At 39.3% G+C, this 21,313-nt stretch overlaps 1 protein-coding gene across 2 annotated transcripts in view; it reads left to right on the top strand.

Annotated features, from left to right (window-relative positions):
* CDH23 (cadherin related 23) overlaps nt 1–21,313 on the top strand; it is a 1,802,240-nt gene that overhangs the window by 1,687,377 nt on the left and 93,550 nt on the right. Inside the window, exons 46-52 of one of the 2 annotated variants that reach the window (XM_073685852.1) lie at nt 2,996–3,454; nt 4,119–4,235; nt 5,827–6,051; nt 6,176–6,345; nt 14,548–14,685; nt 19,814–19,933; nt 20,383–20,560. In XM_073685852.1, the coding sequence (XP_073541953.1) occupies nt 2,996–3,454; nt 4,119–4,235; nt 5,827–6,051; nt 6,176–6,345; nt 14,548–14,685; nt 19,814–19,933; nt 20,383–20,560 (1,407 nt within the window). The remainder of the gene's footprint in view (nt 1–2,995; nt 3,455–4,118; nt 4,236–5,826; nt 6,052–6,175; nt 6,346–14,547; nt 14,686–19,813; nt 19,934–20,382; nt 20,561–21,313) is intronic. The other variant, XM_073685853.1, reaches the window with a different exon arrangement.

The following is a 21,313-nucleotide window of genomic DNA, read 5'->3' as shown; positions in this document are numbered from 1 at the left end:
ATGTATTTGAGCAGCCACTCAGTCGACCAAATAAAATTCCTGAGAAGGAAATTGGGGATGGCTTCGCTACTGGTACTGGGGGCAGTGCTAATACCATGGCGTTGTACCATAGTTTGCTGGAAATATTCCAGGCTGGTAGGAGGCAAGCAAATTCCCACAGAAAAGTACCAGCAGTAATGTTCAGGCCACATTTCAAGTGTAAGCAGCTTTAGAGGACTTCCTGGGAGAAATGACATGCAGGGTAGATACGGTTTCCCTCTGTGCCAGTCCTTTCACCGAGCTAAATACAACTCTCAGCAAAAAAAGTTGTGGACTGGCTCCGTACCGTCCCTGGCCACATTCACCTGTCCACGTGTTTGTGGTTAGGCTGTCCTTCCCAGTAAGTGCACTGGGGAGGGCACGGGTAATGTTATGGGACCCGTGCTTGTGGAAGGCGGAGGCGATACCAGGAAATATAGTGGCGGCTGGGGACCGAGTATGGACAACTGGCCGCCACCGGCATGAGGTTGTGAAAAGCTTCCGCCTCCACGAGCTTAAAAGGCCATATTTCAAGTGCAAAGAGCTGCCCAGAAATCTGGCAGTTTAGTATTGCAGCCTGTGGGTGGGTGGGTGGCTGGCTGCATACTTGCACTTGCATTCCAAGTAACAGAAAACTAAGCAGATGGTGGCCTCTATCATCATCATGACCTCACCCCGGCACTATGAACTCTCCTGAAGGAGAAGCCAGGACTCGCCGGAGGAGTCTCCGGTTCTCTGGTGGGCCTGTCCAACCCTGCCGAAAAGCAGCCCAGGCTAAGAAAAGTGTGGGGGAAGGTTCCCGGACACTCTATGGCTGCTTTTTTAATGTGCATCGGCCATGCTTATGCATGTTATTTCTCAAAACGCATTACAGATCAGGCCATTGTCCAACTCTGTATTCAAGACATTAAATGCGCAAAGAAAGATGTGTGTGTATCAAAGCACCACCGACAAGTGCGAGTTGATGTTGGACGGGCTGCCATTGCTTCTGCAACAAGCTCAATTACAGGACTTCCTGGGAGAAATGACACACAGGGTAAATACAGTTTCCCTCTATGCCAGTCCTTTCACCGAGCTAAATACAACTCTCAGCAAAAAAAGTTGTGGACTGGCTCTGTACCGTCCCTGGTCACATTCACCTGTCCATGTGTTTGTGGTTAGGCGGTCCTTCCCAGTAAGTGCACTGGGGAGGGCACGGGTAATGTTGTGGGACCCGTGCTTGTGGAAGGCGGAGGCGATACTGGGAAATATAGTGGCGGCTGGGGACCGAGTATGGACACCCGGCCACCGCCGGCATGAGGTTGTGAAAAGCTTCCGCCTCCACGAGCCTAAAAGGCCACATTTCAAGTGCAAGCAGCTGTCAAAAATTTGGCAGTATAGTATTGCAGCCTGTGGGTGGGTGTGTGGCTGCCTACATACTTGCGCTTGCATTCCAAGGAATGGGGTAGAGACAACTGAACGCTGCAGTGGGACAAGGACGTGGACGGTGATTGTTGCAAGTCTGCAACGACAGGTGCATGGCGGGAGGCATCTTCACATGCGCCAAGGATCACTTATGATGGGTACACTTTTAGGCAGTGACCTGGGAGTCAGAGATGCTTCCAGGGGTCTTCCCCATGCTGTTCCCATGTCTTTTCAGCACTGTATGCATGTGTCTGATGATGTCTCACACACCACATGGCCAGATAAGGTTGTAAAATGTTAAAATGACATTTCCTGGTGAATGCATTTGTCTTGGTTGAAAGCAATGCAAATGTGCTAAAACGCATCAAAAACGCTAAGTGTGAGCATAGCCCAAGTTGTGGAGGAGTATTTTTGTTTTTGGTTATTTATTTTGCCTTATATACAAGTCATTACCCTGGAAAGGATGTTCCTTAACATATTTCCCAGGAAAATCCATTTTGGTTTCGTTTTTGTATGTTTTATTGTGAGTCCGTAAAAGTGGCGTAATACTCTGACAACATTGTTAACAGCAGTGACCTGGGAGTCAGAAATGCTTCCAGGGGTCTTCCCCACGCTGTTCCCATGTCATTTGGGCAATTTTTAGGCCCTCTGCAGACCGCCGAGGGGAGCCGCCTGAAAAATGCTCGAGTTTCCCATAGACTTACATTGGGCTCATTGCTCGAGTCGAGCTTCCGAGTATTCCAATTTGCTCGACCCGAGCAACAAGTACCCGAGCATTTTAGTGCTTGCTCATCACTAGTCTTCATAAATTCTCCCCATTGACTTTAATTTGGAAAACTGCATGTAAAAATATTATTAGTGAAGTTAGGTTTTCCAGGTCTATTAGACCTGCAAAGGGAACTGCACAATTTCAAAAATTGAATCTAGAATTTAGATAGTAGAGATCATCAGATCCACCTGCGACAAATCAAATTCAAGTTCAATTTTCTGAAATTTACATTTTCTCTTTCACTTTCTCTCCTCTGCACACTGTCTCAAGGCAATTTGACTACTTGAGATTCGCTGCGAGAATTGAACCTGGCGAATTCAAATTTCTAAAGGTTCAATCATTTCTATTAGATAGTGATGCTGCTTTCAGCATGTACTAGAAATAACGAAACGTAAAAGAGGATATGTATATCTAAAAAGACATGACCTCTCTCCCAAAAGCAATGGCACACCTTTCCATGGGTTGTTCCTACCATTATCATTAAGCGCTGTTTAATTCAATAGAGCAGTACTACCAGACACAACTCATGGACCAGTGTGGTGCGGTTTCTCGAAGAAAGCAGACATTGTTTTCTAAACAGTTCTATGAAAAGATGTTCTGTAATTGTTGACTTTTTTCAACTAACATGGTCCCAAACTGTTCCTTCTCTTTTAATAAAACATACGTATCAGGGTCAGGTCTTCTCTAACCTTCCATTTATAGTAATCCTAACTGAAATGTGTTTGCATGTGTGTGTTTTTAGTAGGAAATATAAAACATGTGAGCAGACAAAACTTTATCTGATTTAAAAAATATTTCCTCCAGGTTTTTCTGTTGTCCAGGTGACAGCCACAGATACAGATAGTGGACCAAACCAACTGCTAAGCTATAGAATTGAAAGCGGTGCTCAAGATAGGTTTCTTATTGATGCCATCACAGGTGTCATACGTGTTGCCAATGTGACTGTGGATAGAGAAGAAAAAGATGCCTATAGGTTGATGGTTGTGGCCGCAGACCATGGTACGACGCCTTTGTCTGGAAGCACCACAGTAAATATCCTGATTGATGATGTGAATGACTGCCCGCCAGAATTCATTAATCCAGTTCAAACTGTGAGTGTCTTAGAATCTGTTGATGTGGGAACAATTATAGCCGAGGTTACAGCCATCGACCGAGACCTCAACCCTCGTCTGCAGTATTACATTATTGAAATTTTGGCTACCGATGACACCAATGCAGTTGTACCAAACCAGCAGGCTGCTTTCACTATTAACTTCAACACAGGTATTTTCTTATTCCCGTTAGTGTTTTGAAGAAATGTTTGCAAATAATTCAGAATTGACAACCATTCCACTTCTTTCTGCATGCACTACCCTTTCTTGCCAATCTCCCACTTGCCTTCCTGATCTTCTAACTAGTCTTTACTTCTCCCTATTAATAATTCTCAGCTCTCTTGTTTTCTGCTAATTTTTAAGTATCATGATACTAACCAAATAAATCTTTTCTTTTTCTTTTCTTTTCTCTTTCTGGCTCACAATCCTGAAGGTTTGATCTGTATCTCTGTGAAAGCCTTCCCTGTCTGACTCATTCGTTGTCCTCCTCCATCATCGTCGTCATCATCACCATGATAACTATTCACTAATGCAATCTCATACTCATTTCTGGCAAGGATGGTGTCCTAGTCATCATAAAGGGCAAGTGTCCCTTTATTGGTTGTTGTTAAGCCTATGCAGACTGAACTTGGGGGTCACTGTATTTTTTTTATAAACTAATATTTTCATTAACTGTATTAGATTTTGGGAAAACTGAAGACAAATAACAAAAGAATACTGCCTATTAAGTACATTATAAAGTCAATTATTACAAATGGCTGTTAATCTTACACAGGACGGTATAATACTTCTTGTACCATTATTTGTGACTTATTCTATTTTTCTTACCTTTCTAGGAGCAGTATTGGTAAATTCCCCTTTAAATAGAGAACTAGTGGCTACATATGACATTTCTGTCTCTGTTTATGATAATGCTAGTGAGGTGGTTGATCGATCGGTCAGTGTCCCAAATGGTAAGTATTCTTTACTGCCTTGAAATCTTATTACCTGGACTTACCTGGTGTCTTAAAAAAGTTTTCATACTTCTGAACTTTTCCACATTCTTTCACATTACATCCACAAGCTTAAATTTATTTTATTGAGATTATATGTGATATACCAACACAAAGTGGCAAGTATTTGTGAAGTGTAAAGCAAATGATACATGGTTTTCTAAATATTTTAAAGTATAAATCTGAAAATTGTGACATGCATATGTATTCAGCCTCTTGTAGTCTGATATCCCTAAATAAAATCCTGGGTGACCAATTGCCTCCAGAAGTCACATAATTAGTAAATTGAGCCCACCTATGTGTAATTTATTCTCAGCATAAATAGAGCTGTTCTGTGAAGGCCTCGGAGGTTTGTTTGAGAACAATAGGGAACACACAGCATCATGAAAACCCGGGAACACACCAGACAGGTAAAGGATAACGTTGTGGAGAAGAGTAAAGCAGGGTTAGGTTATAAAAAAAATAGCCCAAGCTCTGAACATCTAATGGAGCAATGTTCAATTCATCAACCAAAAATGGAAGGAGTATGGTACAACTGCAAACATACCAAGACTTGGCCATCCACCTAAATTGACATCCCAATCACTAATTAGAGAAGCAGCCAAGAGGTCCATAGCCATTGTGGAGACTGTGCAGAGATCCACAGCTCAGGTGGGAGAATCTGTCCACAGCACAATTATTAGTCGCATGCTCCACAAATCTGGCCTTTATAGAAGAGTGGTAAGAAGAAAGCCATATTTGAAAGCAAGCCATAAAAAGTCCTGTTTGCAGTTTGCAAAAAGCCATGTAGTGGACACTGCTAGCATGTAGAAGAAGGTGCTCTGGTTAGAAAAGACCAAAGTATAACTTTTTGAGCTAAATGCAAAAAGCTATGTGTGGCAGAAAACTAACACTGCACATCACACTGAAAATACCATTGCCACTGTCAAACATGGTGGTGGCAGCAGCATGCTGTGGGCATATTTTTCTTTAGCAGGGATAGGGAAGCTGGCCAGAATTTATGGGAAGGTGGATGGTGCTAAATACAAGGCAATCCTGTAGGAAATCCTGTTAGATCCTGGAAAAGATTTTAGATTGGGGCATAGGTCCACCTTCCAGGAGGGCGATGACCCTAAACATACTACCAGAGCTACAATGTAATGGTTTAGATCAAAGCATATTAATGTGTGTAATATTTAGAAAACCATGTATATTTTCCTTTATACTTCACAAATACTTGCTACTTTGCATTGGTATAATACATAAAATCCCAATAAAATCCATTTAAGTTTGTGGCTGTAACATGAAAAAATGTGTAAAAGTTCACAGGGTGTCAATACTTTTTCAAGGCACTGTAGTTGAAATAATCAGTTTTGGTTATCTCAAATCTGTAATTATAATCTAATGCAGGACTACACCAAAGAAAATCTTATCACTTTTTAATCCATCATAATATACCATTGACCATGACCTTTGAGACTTTTTCTAAATGAACTGTTACATATAAAAGATAAAAAAGTTGTCTTGAATGGAAATTCTCTCATGCTTATAGCGTTCTATCTGTCACTCACAGCCAAACTAACAGTCAACATTCTGGATGTCAATGACAACACCCCCAGATTTCGTCCTTTCGGAGTTACCGTTTTCTCTCAGAGGATAATTGAAGGTGCTACCCCAGGAACCACACTACTATCAGTGTCTGCTGTTGATCCAGATAAAGGACTCAATGGTCTGATTACTTATTCACTTCATAACCTTGTACCAGCAGGATACGTCCAACTCGAGGATAATATGGCAGGTATAAGAATATAAAGTCAACTTCCCAAGCCATTTCCCAGCATCTTACTATAATACATTTATGGTGTAGAAACCCTAGAGTATTAAACACATAAGAATCCTATGTATTATTTTTTACATAACAGGAAAGATTATCGCAAACCGTACTGTTGACTATGAGCAGGTGCAGTGGTTAAATTTTACTGTTCGGGCCTCAGATAATGGTTCTCCTCGTAGATCTGCTGAGATTCCAGTTCACCTTGAGATAGTGGATATCAATGACAACAATCCTATCTTCAGCCAATCGTCCTATCAGGTAAATAGCAACTGCATTATGGAATATTTGTACATTGGATTTGGAGCATTAGTATTCCATGGAACCTTATTTTTTTACTCCTTTTTCCTCTCTGCTGCATGAGATAGCAGAACTTTATAGTTACTTTACATGCATATATTTAAAGTGATCTGTCACCAGATTTCACAATCACAAATTCCGTACATTGTTAAAGAGCTCTTGTAGACCTGATGAATCTGATGTACTTACTTGAAAGAAAATCAATATCTGAACAGCTTTCACACCTAAATTTGAAATCGGTACAAGGACTCAAATGCTCATTTTAATACAGAAAAGAAATTATGAAAACAATATACATCCATTCTGACATCAATTTTCAAAGTAGGTAGAGCAGCCTCAATGGGTGTCAAAGCTCTATTCAATAATGTATGCAGTGTTTATTGTACAATCTGGTGGCAGAACAAATTTAATAACATTGTATACACAACTGTGTGGAGAAAGTTAATGTGATAATTCTCATAATGGTCAAAAGACTGCTAGATCTACATGAAAAGTTGAGTTTTTTTACACAGAACAGGCAGCAATAAAAATATGTGGATTGGTCTAAATGCCACTTGCACTTTAAATTTCGGTGTTCATGTTTATGGGGGAGCCAGGAGATATAACTGTCGACCAAACTAAAGGTGTTTGTCAGCCAAACTAACGTTTATGGGCACCTTAAAAGGTTATTCCCACTTTTATAAATGGATATTGTCGGATAGAGCTTATAAATGCAAGTAATTTTGCAATTTACTGCTTATTAAAGTTTTCCACCATTCTTGATATATTAACAATTTTTTTTCTTTTTTTGTTCTTTTGCCTTGAAGACTGACTACCACTGCCAGACAGCAGCTCTTTATTGAGCTTGTATGTACACTTTTGAACCTGGAACATGCTGTTACAACCTAGTCCGACCATCTTCAGTGTAGCTTACAAGCTAGACAGCTGTGGTGGTCGGTCACCTAGGCAATGAGATACGCACACAAAAAAGTGGTAGAATTTCAAGAATGTCAGCAAATTTTAATTAACAGTAAATTGCCAAAGTAATTATTTCTGCCAGCATTGTCTGATAATACTGATCGATGAGGATGGGATAACCCTTTAAGAGGAGATGTTTAGATTGAAGCCTCTGTAGACCAACAAAATTTATTATCAATATGCTTCTGGGACAGAAGGGAGCCTTACATCAGGGTGTTTTTGTTTATCTTGACTAAATTTGGCAATACATTATGGTTCACTGTCGTCCAAATTTATTCTACATGGCCATCTGCAATTCATTCCAACACCCACACCCCCATATACTTGCATGCTTGGCTCAGCAGTATGTGTGTTCTTAATTGGGAAAGTAAGCCACTGCCAGAAACATAATTCAACATATCTTACACATCTTTCCCCCGTGAGCTGCTATCGGCAGTCTTGACACCATTATTCACATTTGATAGTTGAAATTTATCGGTTCAGCTGACACTCATCTAATATTTCTGACTACACTAATATTTTATTTAGGGCCCAAATATAGTAGAGCTTTACTTTAAAGCATAATGAATTATTGTAAATAAATTTTATTTCACCCAGATGCCACCCTATAACTTGCTGTTTATAGAAAGGGAAGGAACATCCACGACAAATCACCTTCAAGACATATTCACTTTTTAAAAAATACTTTACAGTATACATATGGTTATAACCTACATAAAAAGTTGTGATCCATTATGTGCCATGTACTGATCCAGAGTTACAGCCCGAGTTCAATTCCAGAGCTATTTACTTTTTAAGTCTTCAGAACTGAAATCTCCCAGCAGTCCTTTTTGCTTGAATGCCTGCACAACTAACAAGTATTATACAGTAGGTGTCTATCTTGTTAGTAATTTCCAATAACAAACTGCAGAATTATGAATGCAGCTCTGGGATACAACACCTTTTGTATCTAAGGATCATAATAAGATGTGCAATGTATGGACTGTGAAATGGTATTTAAACATGAATATACAGGTTGATATTATCAAATATTCTTCTATTTCAGACAAATAGTACCTGCAAAAGCCTAGGTTTTCTGTTGAATTTGCAGAGGCGCTAACAGGATGCAGTTCTTGTTATATGTAGGACAGGAAGTACATATTAATCTCACTAAGTTTGTGTCTATATGACCTATATATAACAACATTTTTATGAGAAAAAAAAGTTATTTTTATATCACAATATTTATAACTGTATATTTATATTCATGGTAGTTGACACATGGAATAGTTTAACAGGATACAACTGTTGCCTGTTACTCTTTAAAGAACTTTTAGGGGGCAGATATCCTTTAAATGAGGGCATGTAGAAGATGCCAATATTTGGTTCCTTTGTTGCTTGCTGAACAGTACTTCCTTTGCTGAGATCCTTTAATACTTTTTCCAGTCAATGTGCAGTTTTCTTACACCAGAGACATAGCTAACCTGATGTGTTTAAAAATCTTTATCTTCTAAATTTTTAAATTTTGAAAACTTTTCACAATATCCCCCAAAAAATGATTAAGTAATAATAATACTTTTCTCAGTCAGTACTGCAGTATATAATAACCTTTTTTAATACGATATATGTATTTTATTGAATTATTATTACTTCATCAGGTTTTCTTGGACATTGTGAAAAGTTTTTGGTGAGTTGCAAAGCTTAACTTTTCAAAGCTTAATTTGTAGGGAAAAGAATTGCAGACCATCAGAGAAATATACTTTGAATAGAGTTTTTAAATAGTTTGGGATTTTTTTAAATGCAAAATAAATTAAATTTGACAAAAGTATTTGGACACACATCTTAATCATTGAATTCAGATTGAAGAACAAGAAAAATTTAATCCAATATGGTTGACAGCTTTCAACAAAATTGAGGATATCAGGGCTCTGAGGGAGAATTTCTTTAAGGGAAAATTTGGTTTCGGATGATGGAAATATTTTATGGGACATGAATAAATCATTCTTTAAAGGAATGCGTGCTAAGAAAATTGCACGTGCCAAGAAAGGGGTGTAATTTAGAGAAAGAGCTGGAGTTCCATGTAACAGAATGTGAGATTAGTTATATTTCAGATCCAACAGATGAAAGCATAGTGAGCTGGTCTCAGACCCAAAACAGATATTCCATCTTTTTATATAATCTGGCCAGAAAACTTTACTAGCTAAGGACTTGAATATCTTTCTGGGAGGTAGTTCCCCTGGAAGATATATTGGCAACCATAGTTCATAATCAAAAGATTTTTAACCATATGGCACTAATTGAGGACACCGAGGGAAAAGAGATGAAAACATACAACTAGATATGGAGGTATTTGAGAACTATTAAGATAACATTTATAGAAGTAAGATGACAGAAGATACTTAGGAATGAAGAGAATCCTTTGGTGAGATACAACTGTCAAGATTACCAAAGGAACAGAATGCAGTTCAATTAAAAGGAGGTACATGATGCAATAAATAGATCAGATTCTGCTGTGGCTCTTGCCTCTCGACGTTCCACTGCAGCTGTGAGGGTCTCATAGGTGACCTTGTCTCCAGCCGTGAGACTGGCCAGGGCAGCTTGCACAAGGTCATCCAAATCTGCCTGCCTGGGTGAAATGTCAGGTGGTGGGCGGTCCACTGCGGGACTGACCGCTCGCGACTTTCTCTCTGGGGGACCTGAGTTGGACTCCCCTTCTCTTAGAGCGACATCATCTTCCATCTCCTCAACATCATCCGTAGTATTGGCCATCTCTTTGGTTTTGGCCCTGGTGCCACTGGCCATCCTTGCACTCTATGGTCACTGATAAGGAACTGCAACCTGATGCACCCACACACCTTACAGTGCTTGCACTCTGACTGTCTAGTGCTGAGCTGATCTTAAGACCCCAGCAGCAAAAGCTACTACTGGCAGTCTTTAGTGTCTGTGAGTATGTGTTCCCCACTCACACACACTATTCTCTCAATCCCACACCGCTTGCCACCAATGTGAAGAAATGGGCACCGAAGGGACCCAGCAGAATCTCACCGCTGCCACCACTCGTGATGGATCCACACTCCGCCACCCGCCTGACGTCACAATTACATCAGATGGACCACGTGGTACGGATCTGCCCTTTGCACTAACGTGACTTTCCACACACCTTCGAGGATGTGTAAGGTCAGATTAGTACAGTTCTGCACGGACATCCCCTGTCCACATGGGTACACGAAGGCACCAGGGAGTGAGAAGTGGCCCACTCAGTCACTGATGTGGCACCACACTCGCTCACACCTCTGACAGGCTGAGAGACTCCTTCACTAGCTCCAGTGAAGCAGAGCCTGGTTGGCCTGGGAGAGCTGCCACCAGTTTCTATTAGACTATTAGATATAACGGACTTATATCGGGCTAGAAACCCGCCCGGTAGCGTGTTCGTTGGACCGAACAATGGACGTAAGAGTTTGTGGATCAAGATAAAAGAACAGCCCAGGGTTAAATTCTATATTTAATCGCCGTAAGGGCGCACCAGACATTACACTATATACATAAGGATTATACATACACAATGGTCAAAGTTGCAAACACAATAGTATGGATACAGAAGCTATAAAGCAGTTATCATGAGTCAGTTACCGATCAGATAGACAACCTGGCTTTTAGGGGAAGGGCTGAAACATGGGAGGCTTGCGGGCCCTCTTTTTGTTGTTGCCGGACTTTTCTTTCCCAAGACGTGACATCACGACCTCCCAAGGAAAAAAGACACTGGGCTCCGGCATCAGGGACTGTTAAACTCTCTGGATCACTCCCACTCCTGCCTCCTGGCTGTGCCCAAATCTCCTCCCCTGGTCTCTCATCTAAAACTCCCAAAAACTAAAGTGGGCCACACCTCCTTACTGGACGGTCCTAGGGAGCCGGTTCTGGTGTCATCGGACCCAACCGGGCCCCTGCTATGCATGGATACCAAGCACCGGGGCCCTAAGGGCCCCCGCAAGGCTGTGTCGGGTATCTCCTTTTCCATGCACATTAGACTGTGTTGAAAGCCTGGGCGACATTCTCCCGGTAGGGGCGTTTCCAAAGATCTAGTTGGTTTGTAACTGGGGTATATCATATTTCCATAACTCGGTGTTGAATTATAGGACCTTACACAAAAGAAGCACATGCTCGAAGGAGGGGCCGCCCTCCACCACTCAGCTTCTGCAAGGTAATTGTCACTCATTGTCCCTCTGCCCCCTCCCTTCGGCTTGCTGCAAAAGGTGTCGAATTACACTGTGCATTGGAGTTCTCTATAAAACCCGCTAAACAGTGCACAGTGATTGACATGGGATTATCTTGAATATTCTTCATAGTCACCAAATGGAAAATCCCCTGAGTTGGATGGATTATCATTTGAAGTTTACAAAAATTATAAAGCGAAATTGTTTGAAATGCAAATTGTGGTCTGGATGAATTCTAAAGAAAAGGGTGAATTTCCAGAATTTATATGAGAAGCATTAATAGCTAAAATATTAAAACAGGATTAAGACACCAAAATATTGTCTTGTATCGTTCTATCTCTTTTATACTAATATAAACATATTGGGTAAGTTATTGATTAGCCTCCAAACTATAGAAAGTAATTGATAAAATTATCCATCCAGATCATTGTGGTTTATGCCTAATAAATCTACTTCTAATAACATCAGTAGGTTCTTTATGAATCTGTAGTTTGAGCCTTCCAAATTTAGAGGAAAGACTTGTTTTAGCATAAGCACTCGATGCCTTAAGGGCATTTGTCACTATGGAATGTTCTTTTTATTGTCAGGAACCACTAATTGAGGTGGAGTTTGGCTAAATATTTATTAATTGGATTGTATGCAATCTCTTATCATGTATTATTGTACATGGTTTCACATTTAACCCCTGTAATATACAATGAGGAACAGCCAGGAATGCAAACGCTTCTCCTTTATTATTTACAATAATCTTGGAACCCTTGACTACTCTGATTAGGCAGGGCCGTGACATTTATAGACTGTATATATGGTACATAAACTAAAAAGATGGCATTGTATGCTGAATATATTGTTATTTCTGTCAAGTCATTGCTCAATAGAGAAAGTCTTCCATATATTTTGAGAATTACCAGATCTGATTTGATGATCAATTTGGGTAAATCTACAGTGGATATTATAAGTCTACACACCCTTATTAAAATGACAGTTTTTTTGTCATGTAAAAAGATCATGCCAAGAAGAATAATTTTAAAATTTTTTACACCTTTATTGTCAACTAGAATCTATATAATGTAATTTAAAAATAAACTGAAATCTTTTTGGTTGGAAAAAAATAAAGAATTAAAATAATTTGGTTGCATAAATATTCACTCCCTTAAACAAATTCTTTGTTGAAGTATCCTTTGAATTTATGACAGCATTTAGTCTTTTAGGGTAGGAGTCTCAGGTATCAGCTTGGTACATATAGAATTGGCAATCTTTGCCCACTCTTCCATGTAGTAGCGCTCAAAATCTATCAGATTGTGAGGGCATCTCCTGTATACAGCGCCCTCTTTAGGGCAATCCACAGATTTTCAATTGCATTCAGGTTGGGGCTCTGTCTTGGTAATTGTAAATCGTTGATCTTCTCCTGGCTAAGCCATTCTTTTTTGATTTGGAGGTAAGCTGAAAGGTAAAATTCCTCTTCATCTTCAGTAGCTTTTTAACAGAGGCTGGACGGTTTTGATGCCAAATTGACTGAATTATGAAACTCTTTATTATTCCATCCACCTTGTCTAAAGCCCCATTTCCAGCTGCTGAAAAAACAGTCCCAAAGCATAATGCTGCCTCCACCATGCTTCACTGTGGGTATAGTGTTCTGTTAGTTATGCACAGCCGGGCTTCAAATATTTTCCTTTTTAAGAAAAGGCTTTCATCTTGCCACCTTATCTTACAGACCAGACATATGAACAATATGGTAGATTGCTTTCACATGAAGTAAACAACGTGTACCTGATAGAAATTCGTGCAGCTCCTTTCATGTTGTTGTAGGCCGTGTGGCTGCCTCCAGGACCAATTTTCATTTTGTCTTTTCATCAATTTTTAAGGGATGTCCAATTCTTGGTAATGTGACTGTTTTGCCAAATTTAAGCCACTTCTTGATGACCATCCTCACAGTGTTCCATGTTTTATCTAAAGCCTTGGAAACTATATGTCACAATTTGATGTTACCGGTTTTAATTGTTACATCTATTTTTGTGTAATTTTCAGTTATTTTAAACGTGTTATTTATTTTTTAAAAAAGCACCCCCTTTATCATTATTTTTGCACCTTTTAAATTGTCACATTCTTACCATGTACCATGTATGCACCTGATGAAGGAGCTATTCTGGCTCTGAAACGTATAATTCCATGAACTACTTTTCACTACCTTGGCGAATGAGACTTATCATCTCACCTAACAACACAAACCCCAATTGACATTGGTCCCAAAGCAGGAGCGCCTATAAACTGATCATATTTTCAGCAATGAAACTCTATAAATTTAGAAAGGCATGTCATAAAAGCTATTGTAGGCATAATGCATTGGTGTCCAAATACATATGTCCATTTAGTATACATTTCCTTCAGATAGCTTCTACACGTGCCAATTTCTATAAAATAAGTCTCATGCCATAAAAGTGTGATTTGCAGGGATCTGACTTTAAAAAATGAAGTTCCCCTTTCTCAGCAGAGAGGTTGCCTCATGTGCAAAAACTTTCTCTATTGAAGTAAATGAAAGATAATAGCATCATTCTCAATTAAGTGGCAAGCTGTTGCTTGTTGGAAAGTCTATGAAGGTCAATATTAGATAATAAGTAATAAAAGGTTTGAACAATATAATATTATTATCTATTTCATATACTTTGAAGAACCCAAAGGATTTGTATCATTGTTGATGTTCATCATAAGAGGTTTTATTATACGGAGGAGCATGCCCTAATAGGAAAGATTTACTTTATCTATAGGTCAGGTTAAGCATATTTTCTTAATATGTAAACTACAAGGTTGATGTCTAGAAGTTTCCTATTTTATAAGAATGAAATCACTGGTTGATGTCTCAAAAATGCCTATTAAGAGAAATATATAAAGGTGAGACTGGGGTTTGTATTCATTACACATAGCACAGGTTTTTTACAGTTGAAAGTTTTTCTTTTATTTCAGCACTGATGAGTATGACTTCCTTCTACACCATTTAGTAAATATCCTCTCTTTCTAGAAACCAGTATTCGAGGACATTCAGCTTGGTTCAACAGTTCTTCAGATTAAGGCAACAGATGCGGACTCTGGGCGCTTTGCTCTCATTCAATACAGCCTTGTTGATGGAGAGGGAAAGTTTGGGATAAATCCTACAACGGTAAATGCTTTACATGCTTACAATGATGTCAATATGTTTACTATGGTATACCGATATAGTAAACCCCAAATTGACAGATGGTGTTTGTGCAATACGCCCTCCATAGGGATAACATGTACTAAGCAAACCTCAAATGTTCAGCATATTAGGTCAATAAATGTAGCAGACCACATTTCTATTTGGTGCTTGCTGTATCTCTGTATCTCTTACATTCTGCATTGTGTTCAAAGCTATACATGAAAGTTTCCCAAGTAAGAGTTTTATTTTGAATCAATTGCCAGTCGCTATTACTGTCATTCATATCAATGGAGAGTGACCTTCACGTCCAGTCTTTAGAAATCCTTCGTTTTAGAACATGTCCACTTTGTAATTTCTAAAATCCTTTTAGTTTGGGAAAAGTTTTGTTGAAAATTGAAGTTTTTCAGTGTGATGGCTCTAAATGTTACAGAGTCATTTATCAGGACATCAGGTATCTTACATGGTACATTGGAAAAATATTTTTTTTTTATTGCTGGTATTTTGGAAAGCGGTGGAAGAACATATCAAACAATGGCGTTTCCTCAGTCTGGTGTACTGTTGAGCTGGTATGCCAGTCTTCAGACATGAATTAGCGTGTATCTGGGAATATGTTTCAGCCAGTTATAATTAAGTGCAAATGAAGAAGTGCTTGTAATATAAATTGTCAAACTCCTAAATTAAAGAGAATACTCATCTCTCATTTGTATGGTGGTGGGCAGATGACTGCTCAGAATTTGGATAATCTCAAGCTTTTATAAATATAACGTTCAGGTTTTTCAATTAGGATGAGCTCTCTAGCCATTAGTACATTTACTGTTCGTTTCTGAAATGACTAATAGATGTCAATTAACTGCTGATTATTGGTTCATAACATCTTCATACAAGTGTACTTGTAAATGTTTTCTTCATAATTTCCAAGACAAATAGAAAAGAGAGAGTGAATATATGACTAATCTGTACATGTCTAAGCTATAAAAAAAAGCTCATAAGAGATTTCATGAATGATGGAGTGTGGGCATTGGGTTTCTGTAGCTTGGAGTTTATAAGGAATGTTGAGTCTAAAAGATTTTCTGTATTTGTATTCTTAACCCTTTATAGCATTATATTGTGCTAAAGGAGGAAAATTTCCAGATGACCATACCCTGAATAGTGCTGGACGGGTACCAACACCTGGAAGACACTTATTATGTATCAGTTGTTCAATGATTGTTATTAGACATCTGCTTGGCACATGAGGTTCAGTGTGGATAAATGTAAAGTTATGCATCTGGGTTCTAATAATATGTGGGCATTATATATTATAGGGAGAGTAAAAATGTGCCGCTGAGTGACAGGGTAGTCAGGAGGTCTGAGTACAAATGCCAGGAGGGCTCGTAGTACAGAGGGGCAATACAAAAGCGTGGTCAAGTAACAGTCCAGGGTCAAAATGCCAGAAGGGTATGACAAGATAACGGGATCAGACAAACAGATTTTCAGATGCCAAATCCGGGGTCAGGTATCTGAGGTTAGAGAGCGTCAAGAGCAAAACACACATGAGTTGTCACAACAAATCCCGGCTTCATGATCAGGGAATCAGACACATAGCAAAGCACACACGTCACAGAACAAAGTTACAGCTGACCAAGACAAGAGGCAGACAGCCAGTTAAATAAGCCTGGGAATAATTCTGAGCAGGAGACACCTGTAGGAAGCCTAGCATGCACCCGCCATGATTGGGTGACTGGACTGCCAATCACCACAGATAGCTCAGCATGCCCAAACCTGAGATTGGACGGCCGAGCTGTCTATCACGATACTGACAACTCAGCATGCCCCTGTCCCAGATGGGACAACTGAGCTGCCACTTACCACACTGAGAGGAGAAATCATGACAAAAGCTTGGAGAGCCACTTGTGGAGAAGGATCTGGGTGTACTTGTAGATCACAGACTAACAGCATGGTATGTCAATCAGCGTCTTCTAAGATCAGCAGAATATTGTCATGTATTAAAAGAGTCATGGACTTGCAATGCAGGTGTAATAGTTCCACTTTACAAAGCTTTAATGTGGCCTCATCTGGAATATGCAATTCAGTTTTGGGCATCAAGTCATAAAATAGATGCCCTGGGGTTACAAAAGGTGCAAAGAAGAGCCACAAAACTGATAAGGGGCATGTAGGATGTTAGCTATAAGGAAAGATTAAAATAATTACATTTATTTAGTCTTCAGAAAAGACATCTAAGGTGGGATATTATTAACTTGTAAATATACATAAATGACCCATAAAAACAGTATGGTCAAAAGTTATTTCATGTAAACTCCCTTCAAAAGACAAGAAAACACTCCCTTTGTCTTGGAAAAAAAAGGTTAACTCTCCACATGAGACAAGCCTTCTTTACCATGAGAACTATTAGTCTGTGGAATGGTCTACATCAGGAGTTGGTCACAGCTGGAACCATCGAAAGTTTCAAAAAGGTTTAGATGTGTTAAAAGAAATAACTTAAAAACTTACAAAAATACATCAAATTCTTGTTTTGAATGTTGATCCAGATGAAAGTCAGGATGAAAAAATTAGCCCTTATTGGGCTATTTGATTCATGCATTATGACTGTACTTATACCCCTTCCCTTTATTATCTCCTATCTCTCATTTGAACTTCATAGATATGTGTATTTTTTTCAACTGTACTATGTAGCTCTATGACAGACTGTCCTAATCTAGAATATGGGAATACTCACAAAAAATTATTCAAGATTTTGGAACTGCTGTGTATTAGGGCTTTATGTAAAGAGGGCATGAAGATGATTATAATGGGGTCCTTCTCCTAGTCATTCTCCTAACCAGCTGTTATTATCATGAGAAGCATCCCATTAGTTTTCGTTACTGTGCTATATCACTCATTGCATGATCGTAATAGATCTCTATGGTAGACACTTACTGTATACAGCACCAATGAATATTTAGTTTGCTTCCCATCTCTAAATGTAAAGCATTGATAGCTTAGTATAAGTGATTAGTGAGCATGCACGAATATCGAGTTATTAATCACACAGCCTCACTGCGCACGCACGGGGAATAGAGCGTCATAGCGCATGCGCAGTGAAGCTGCAAACTACACAGTTTCACTGCGCACGTGCGGGGAACATAGCGCGTGCGCAGTGAAGCTGGTAAACACACTGCCTCACTGCGCAGGCGGCCGGACATGTCCAAATGTGCATGCGCCCCACAATAATATCGCTTGCCGGGAGCAAATTTCAAATACGTGGGCGGCAGAAGAGCTAATGGCAGTTAGAATGGTGCACCCCCCAGCCGGCACACTGTAGATGCTACTGTAGCAGATTGACAGTGGCATGTAAAAGGTTGGATACATATACTGTATATTAGTAATGAAATCATATAAGCAAGTTGTTTTTGTAAAAAAAAGCAATATTTCCTCACAGATATTACATGACTAAAGCAATTTATGATTAGAGGAAATGGACACCTTTTAGAAACTATTTTTTTTTCACTCAAGTGTATGTATTTTGAGCTAAAAATAATTTTCGCAATTGGGTATCGTTACGATGTTTGCATCATTTATCTATTATGTAACATGATACAAGCTCAGGAGATAAGCCTTCATCATACCTGGCAGGCATTATTGCTAGCCCCTTAGACGGTGTTGTCAGTTTCTCATAGCAGCTTTTAAAGAGTGCAATCTGGAGGGTGTGCCATTCCATGTGACCATTGCTCCCCTGTGGCATGATCACAGAATGCTGATGTCATGGCAGCCAGGGCCCTGTTGGAGACCCCTTTCCTTGCCCAGATGGTTCTCCTGGGAAGACCAGTATATGGCTGGTCTTCGTGGAGACCATGATTTTTACTATACACTGCAATACTGTGATTGCAGTATATATAGTGTAAGTGATTAGACAGTCACAAGCTAAAAAATAAAGTAAAAAGCAAACGAAAAAGTTTTTAAAAATTTTAAGAAAAAAAAACCTCTAAAAATTTGGATCACCCCTGTCCTTTTACCCCATTAAAAATAAAGAAATGAAAAAAATATATAAAAAATTATCATAAATGGTATATCAATATTCGTTAAAGCCCAGTCCATCTAAATAAAATAAATAAAAACCTAATTGGTAAAAGTCATAAAAAGAAGAAAAAGAAAAACTCCAGAATTGCATTTTTTTGGCTGTTGCAACTTTGCAATGCAAAAAACAAGCACTGAAATGACTTTATTGAAATAAAAATTAAAATGATACGAGTCTCAGAAAATGGCAACATTAAAATTTCACTTTTTTACAAATTTCTGAATTTCTTTGCACCACTAAAATAAAAAAGCATGCAGGTTTGGTATCACCACATTTGTATTGAACGGTGGAAACATATTGCAAGGTCATTTTTACAGCACAATGAACATGGCATAAAACCGTTTTCCAGTACATTGAATGGTAAAATGAATGGTGTCATTTATTTAGTCCAACAAGCCCACATATGGCTATGTTGACAAAAAAATAAAAAAGGGTTGACTCTTGGAAAAAAAGGGATGAAAAAATGAAGTACAAAAATGGAAAATTGAATGGTATCATTCAAAACTACAACTAACTGTGAAAAAACAAGACTTCAAACGGCTATGTTGATGGAAAAATAAAAAAAGTTATGGTTTCTTATAAAACGAGGAGCAAAAGATGGAGACACAAAAACTAAAATTTCATCTTTAAGGGCTTAGTACTCTATTTTATGAATAGGACACAACTCAAATGAAGAATCTCCTAATAAGTTTATCCTTTGTAGGTTACCAGCTTTAATAAATACAGTAGTGCAGCTATACTGGTTGTGGGGTGTAACCATCACAACTAAACCCAAAAAACATTGTGCTACTAACCCAACAAAGGCGGTTTTAAGTAGGTGATAGCATGATGTAATAATGCTAGACGGAGGATGAAAGTATTAGTTACAATGGTAGAATATGGGATCTAGGTAAAACTTTTACATTGGATCCCTGGAAATCCAAGCTACACATCTGCTACAAAATCCAAACGTACAACAGTGAACTACGCCTTTCCTTTCTATTCTGCTTCATGTAATTTCATTTATGAATGTGATTTAGATATTACTATAAAAATGAAATCATTTTTGTAAAACAGGGGGATATATACATCCTATCTCCACTGGACAGAGAAAAGAAGGATCATTATACTCTCACTGCCATTGCCAGAGATAATCCTGGGGATATCGCAAGCAACCGCCGTGAGAACTCTGTGCAGGTGATTTCACATAAATTATGTATTTCAATGATTTTGCAAATTTAGATAATTCCTTCAGTTAGCAGGTTGTTATATGTAGTTTGAGATGTGCGGTACTGTGCAAATATTTTGGGCAGGTGTGGAAAAAATGCGGCAAAGTAAGTATTCTTTCAAAAATAGAGGTGTTAATAGTTTTTTTATTATTATTCTTATCATTATTATTAATTAACAAATATGAAAAGTTGATGAACAGAAGCAAAATCTATATCAAATCTATATTTGGTGAAATGATCCCTTGCCTTCAAACATTATCAGTTCTTCTACGTACACTTTCACATAATTTTTGAAAAACTCAGCTCAGTTAGGTTACATTGTGTTAGTGCGGTGATTTAATATTGTGTCTTTTATTTTACATATGAAAGATGCATGACTAACCACACTTTTTTCATGCTTCTTGTTCTTTCTATTAGGTTCTTATCACTGTGCTGGATGTTAATGACTGCAGACCTCAGTTTACCAAAAGTCAGTTCAGCACTAGTGTGTATGAGAATGAACCAGAAGGCACATCTGTAATCACTATGTCAGCCACAGACTTGGACGAGGGAGATAATGGTGTTGTGACATACAATTTGGAAGGACCTGGTTCTGGTATGTATGCTAATGCTATGAATACATTAAAAAACATGTGAAGACTGCTAGATTAAAGGAAATTTGTCAGTAGGATCAACCCTTCTAAGCCGTCTATATGGACATGTAGGTCATAGGAATAATGATACATTGATGTAGCACCCTGAGGATTCGGCTGCTACAGGGGTATTGCACCTCAACCCAGAGGTGTGATATTCCACTCCCGGGTAAGGAAGGAGTGTGGAACTGAGCTCGGTAGGCTGCATGCACTACACACATCCCATTTCCGAGGAGCAGACCGACGGTACTCCCACTTAGAAATGTGCAGGTACGACCGAGTCTGTTCCTGGCTGGAGTGGGAGGGGGGTGGTACATCCCAAGTAGTGTAGGGGCAGATAGGGGGAGCAGCCTGGGTAAAGATAGGAGCTCATTGGGTGCTGGTCACCTGAGCTCACACATAGAGGGTGTATATAAGGTGGGCACCAACTAAGAACAGGGTCAGTTGCAGAGAGAAAGTCAGCGAGCAGAGGAGAAGAGAGACCCAGAGTGAGAGAGGAGAAAGAGAGACCCAGAGGGGGAAACAGAAGAAGAGGACTCTAAGAACCTAAATTAAATCCCCGGGTGAAGAGTCGGCACAGGGTACCGGAACCCAAGCTGGTGGGGGCAAAAACACACCCCAGCCAGAGACCGGAGGCCGTGGGCAGCGTCTGCCACGGCCACCCACCACATCCACCACGAAGGCATACCACGTGGAGGGTCAGGGAACCCAAGGCC

This window comes from Phyllobates terribilis, unplaced genomic scaffold (genome assembly GCF_046119375.1).
Source record: "Phyllobates terribilis strain yellow unplaced genomic scaffold, ASM4611937v1 Scaffold_5__5_contigs__length_657084704, whole genome shotgun sequence".
Lineage (NCBI taxonomy): Eukaryota > Metazoa > Chordata > Amphibia > Anura > Dendrobatidae > Phyllobates > Phyllobates terribilis.
The sequence above is the reverse complement of the archived record's forward strand: the minus strand, read 5'-3'. Positions and strand labels throughout refer to the sequence as shown.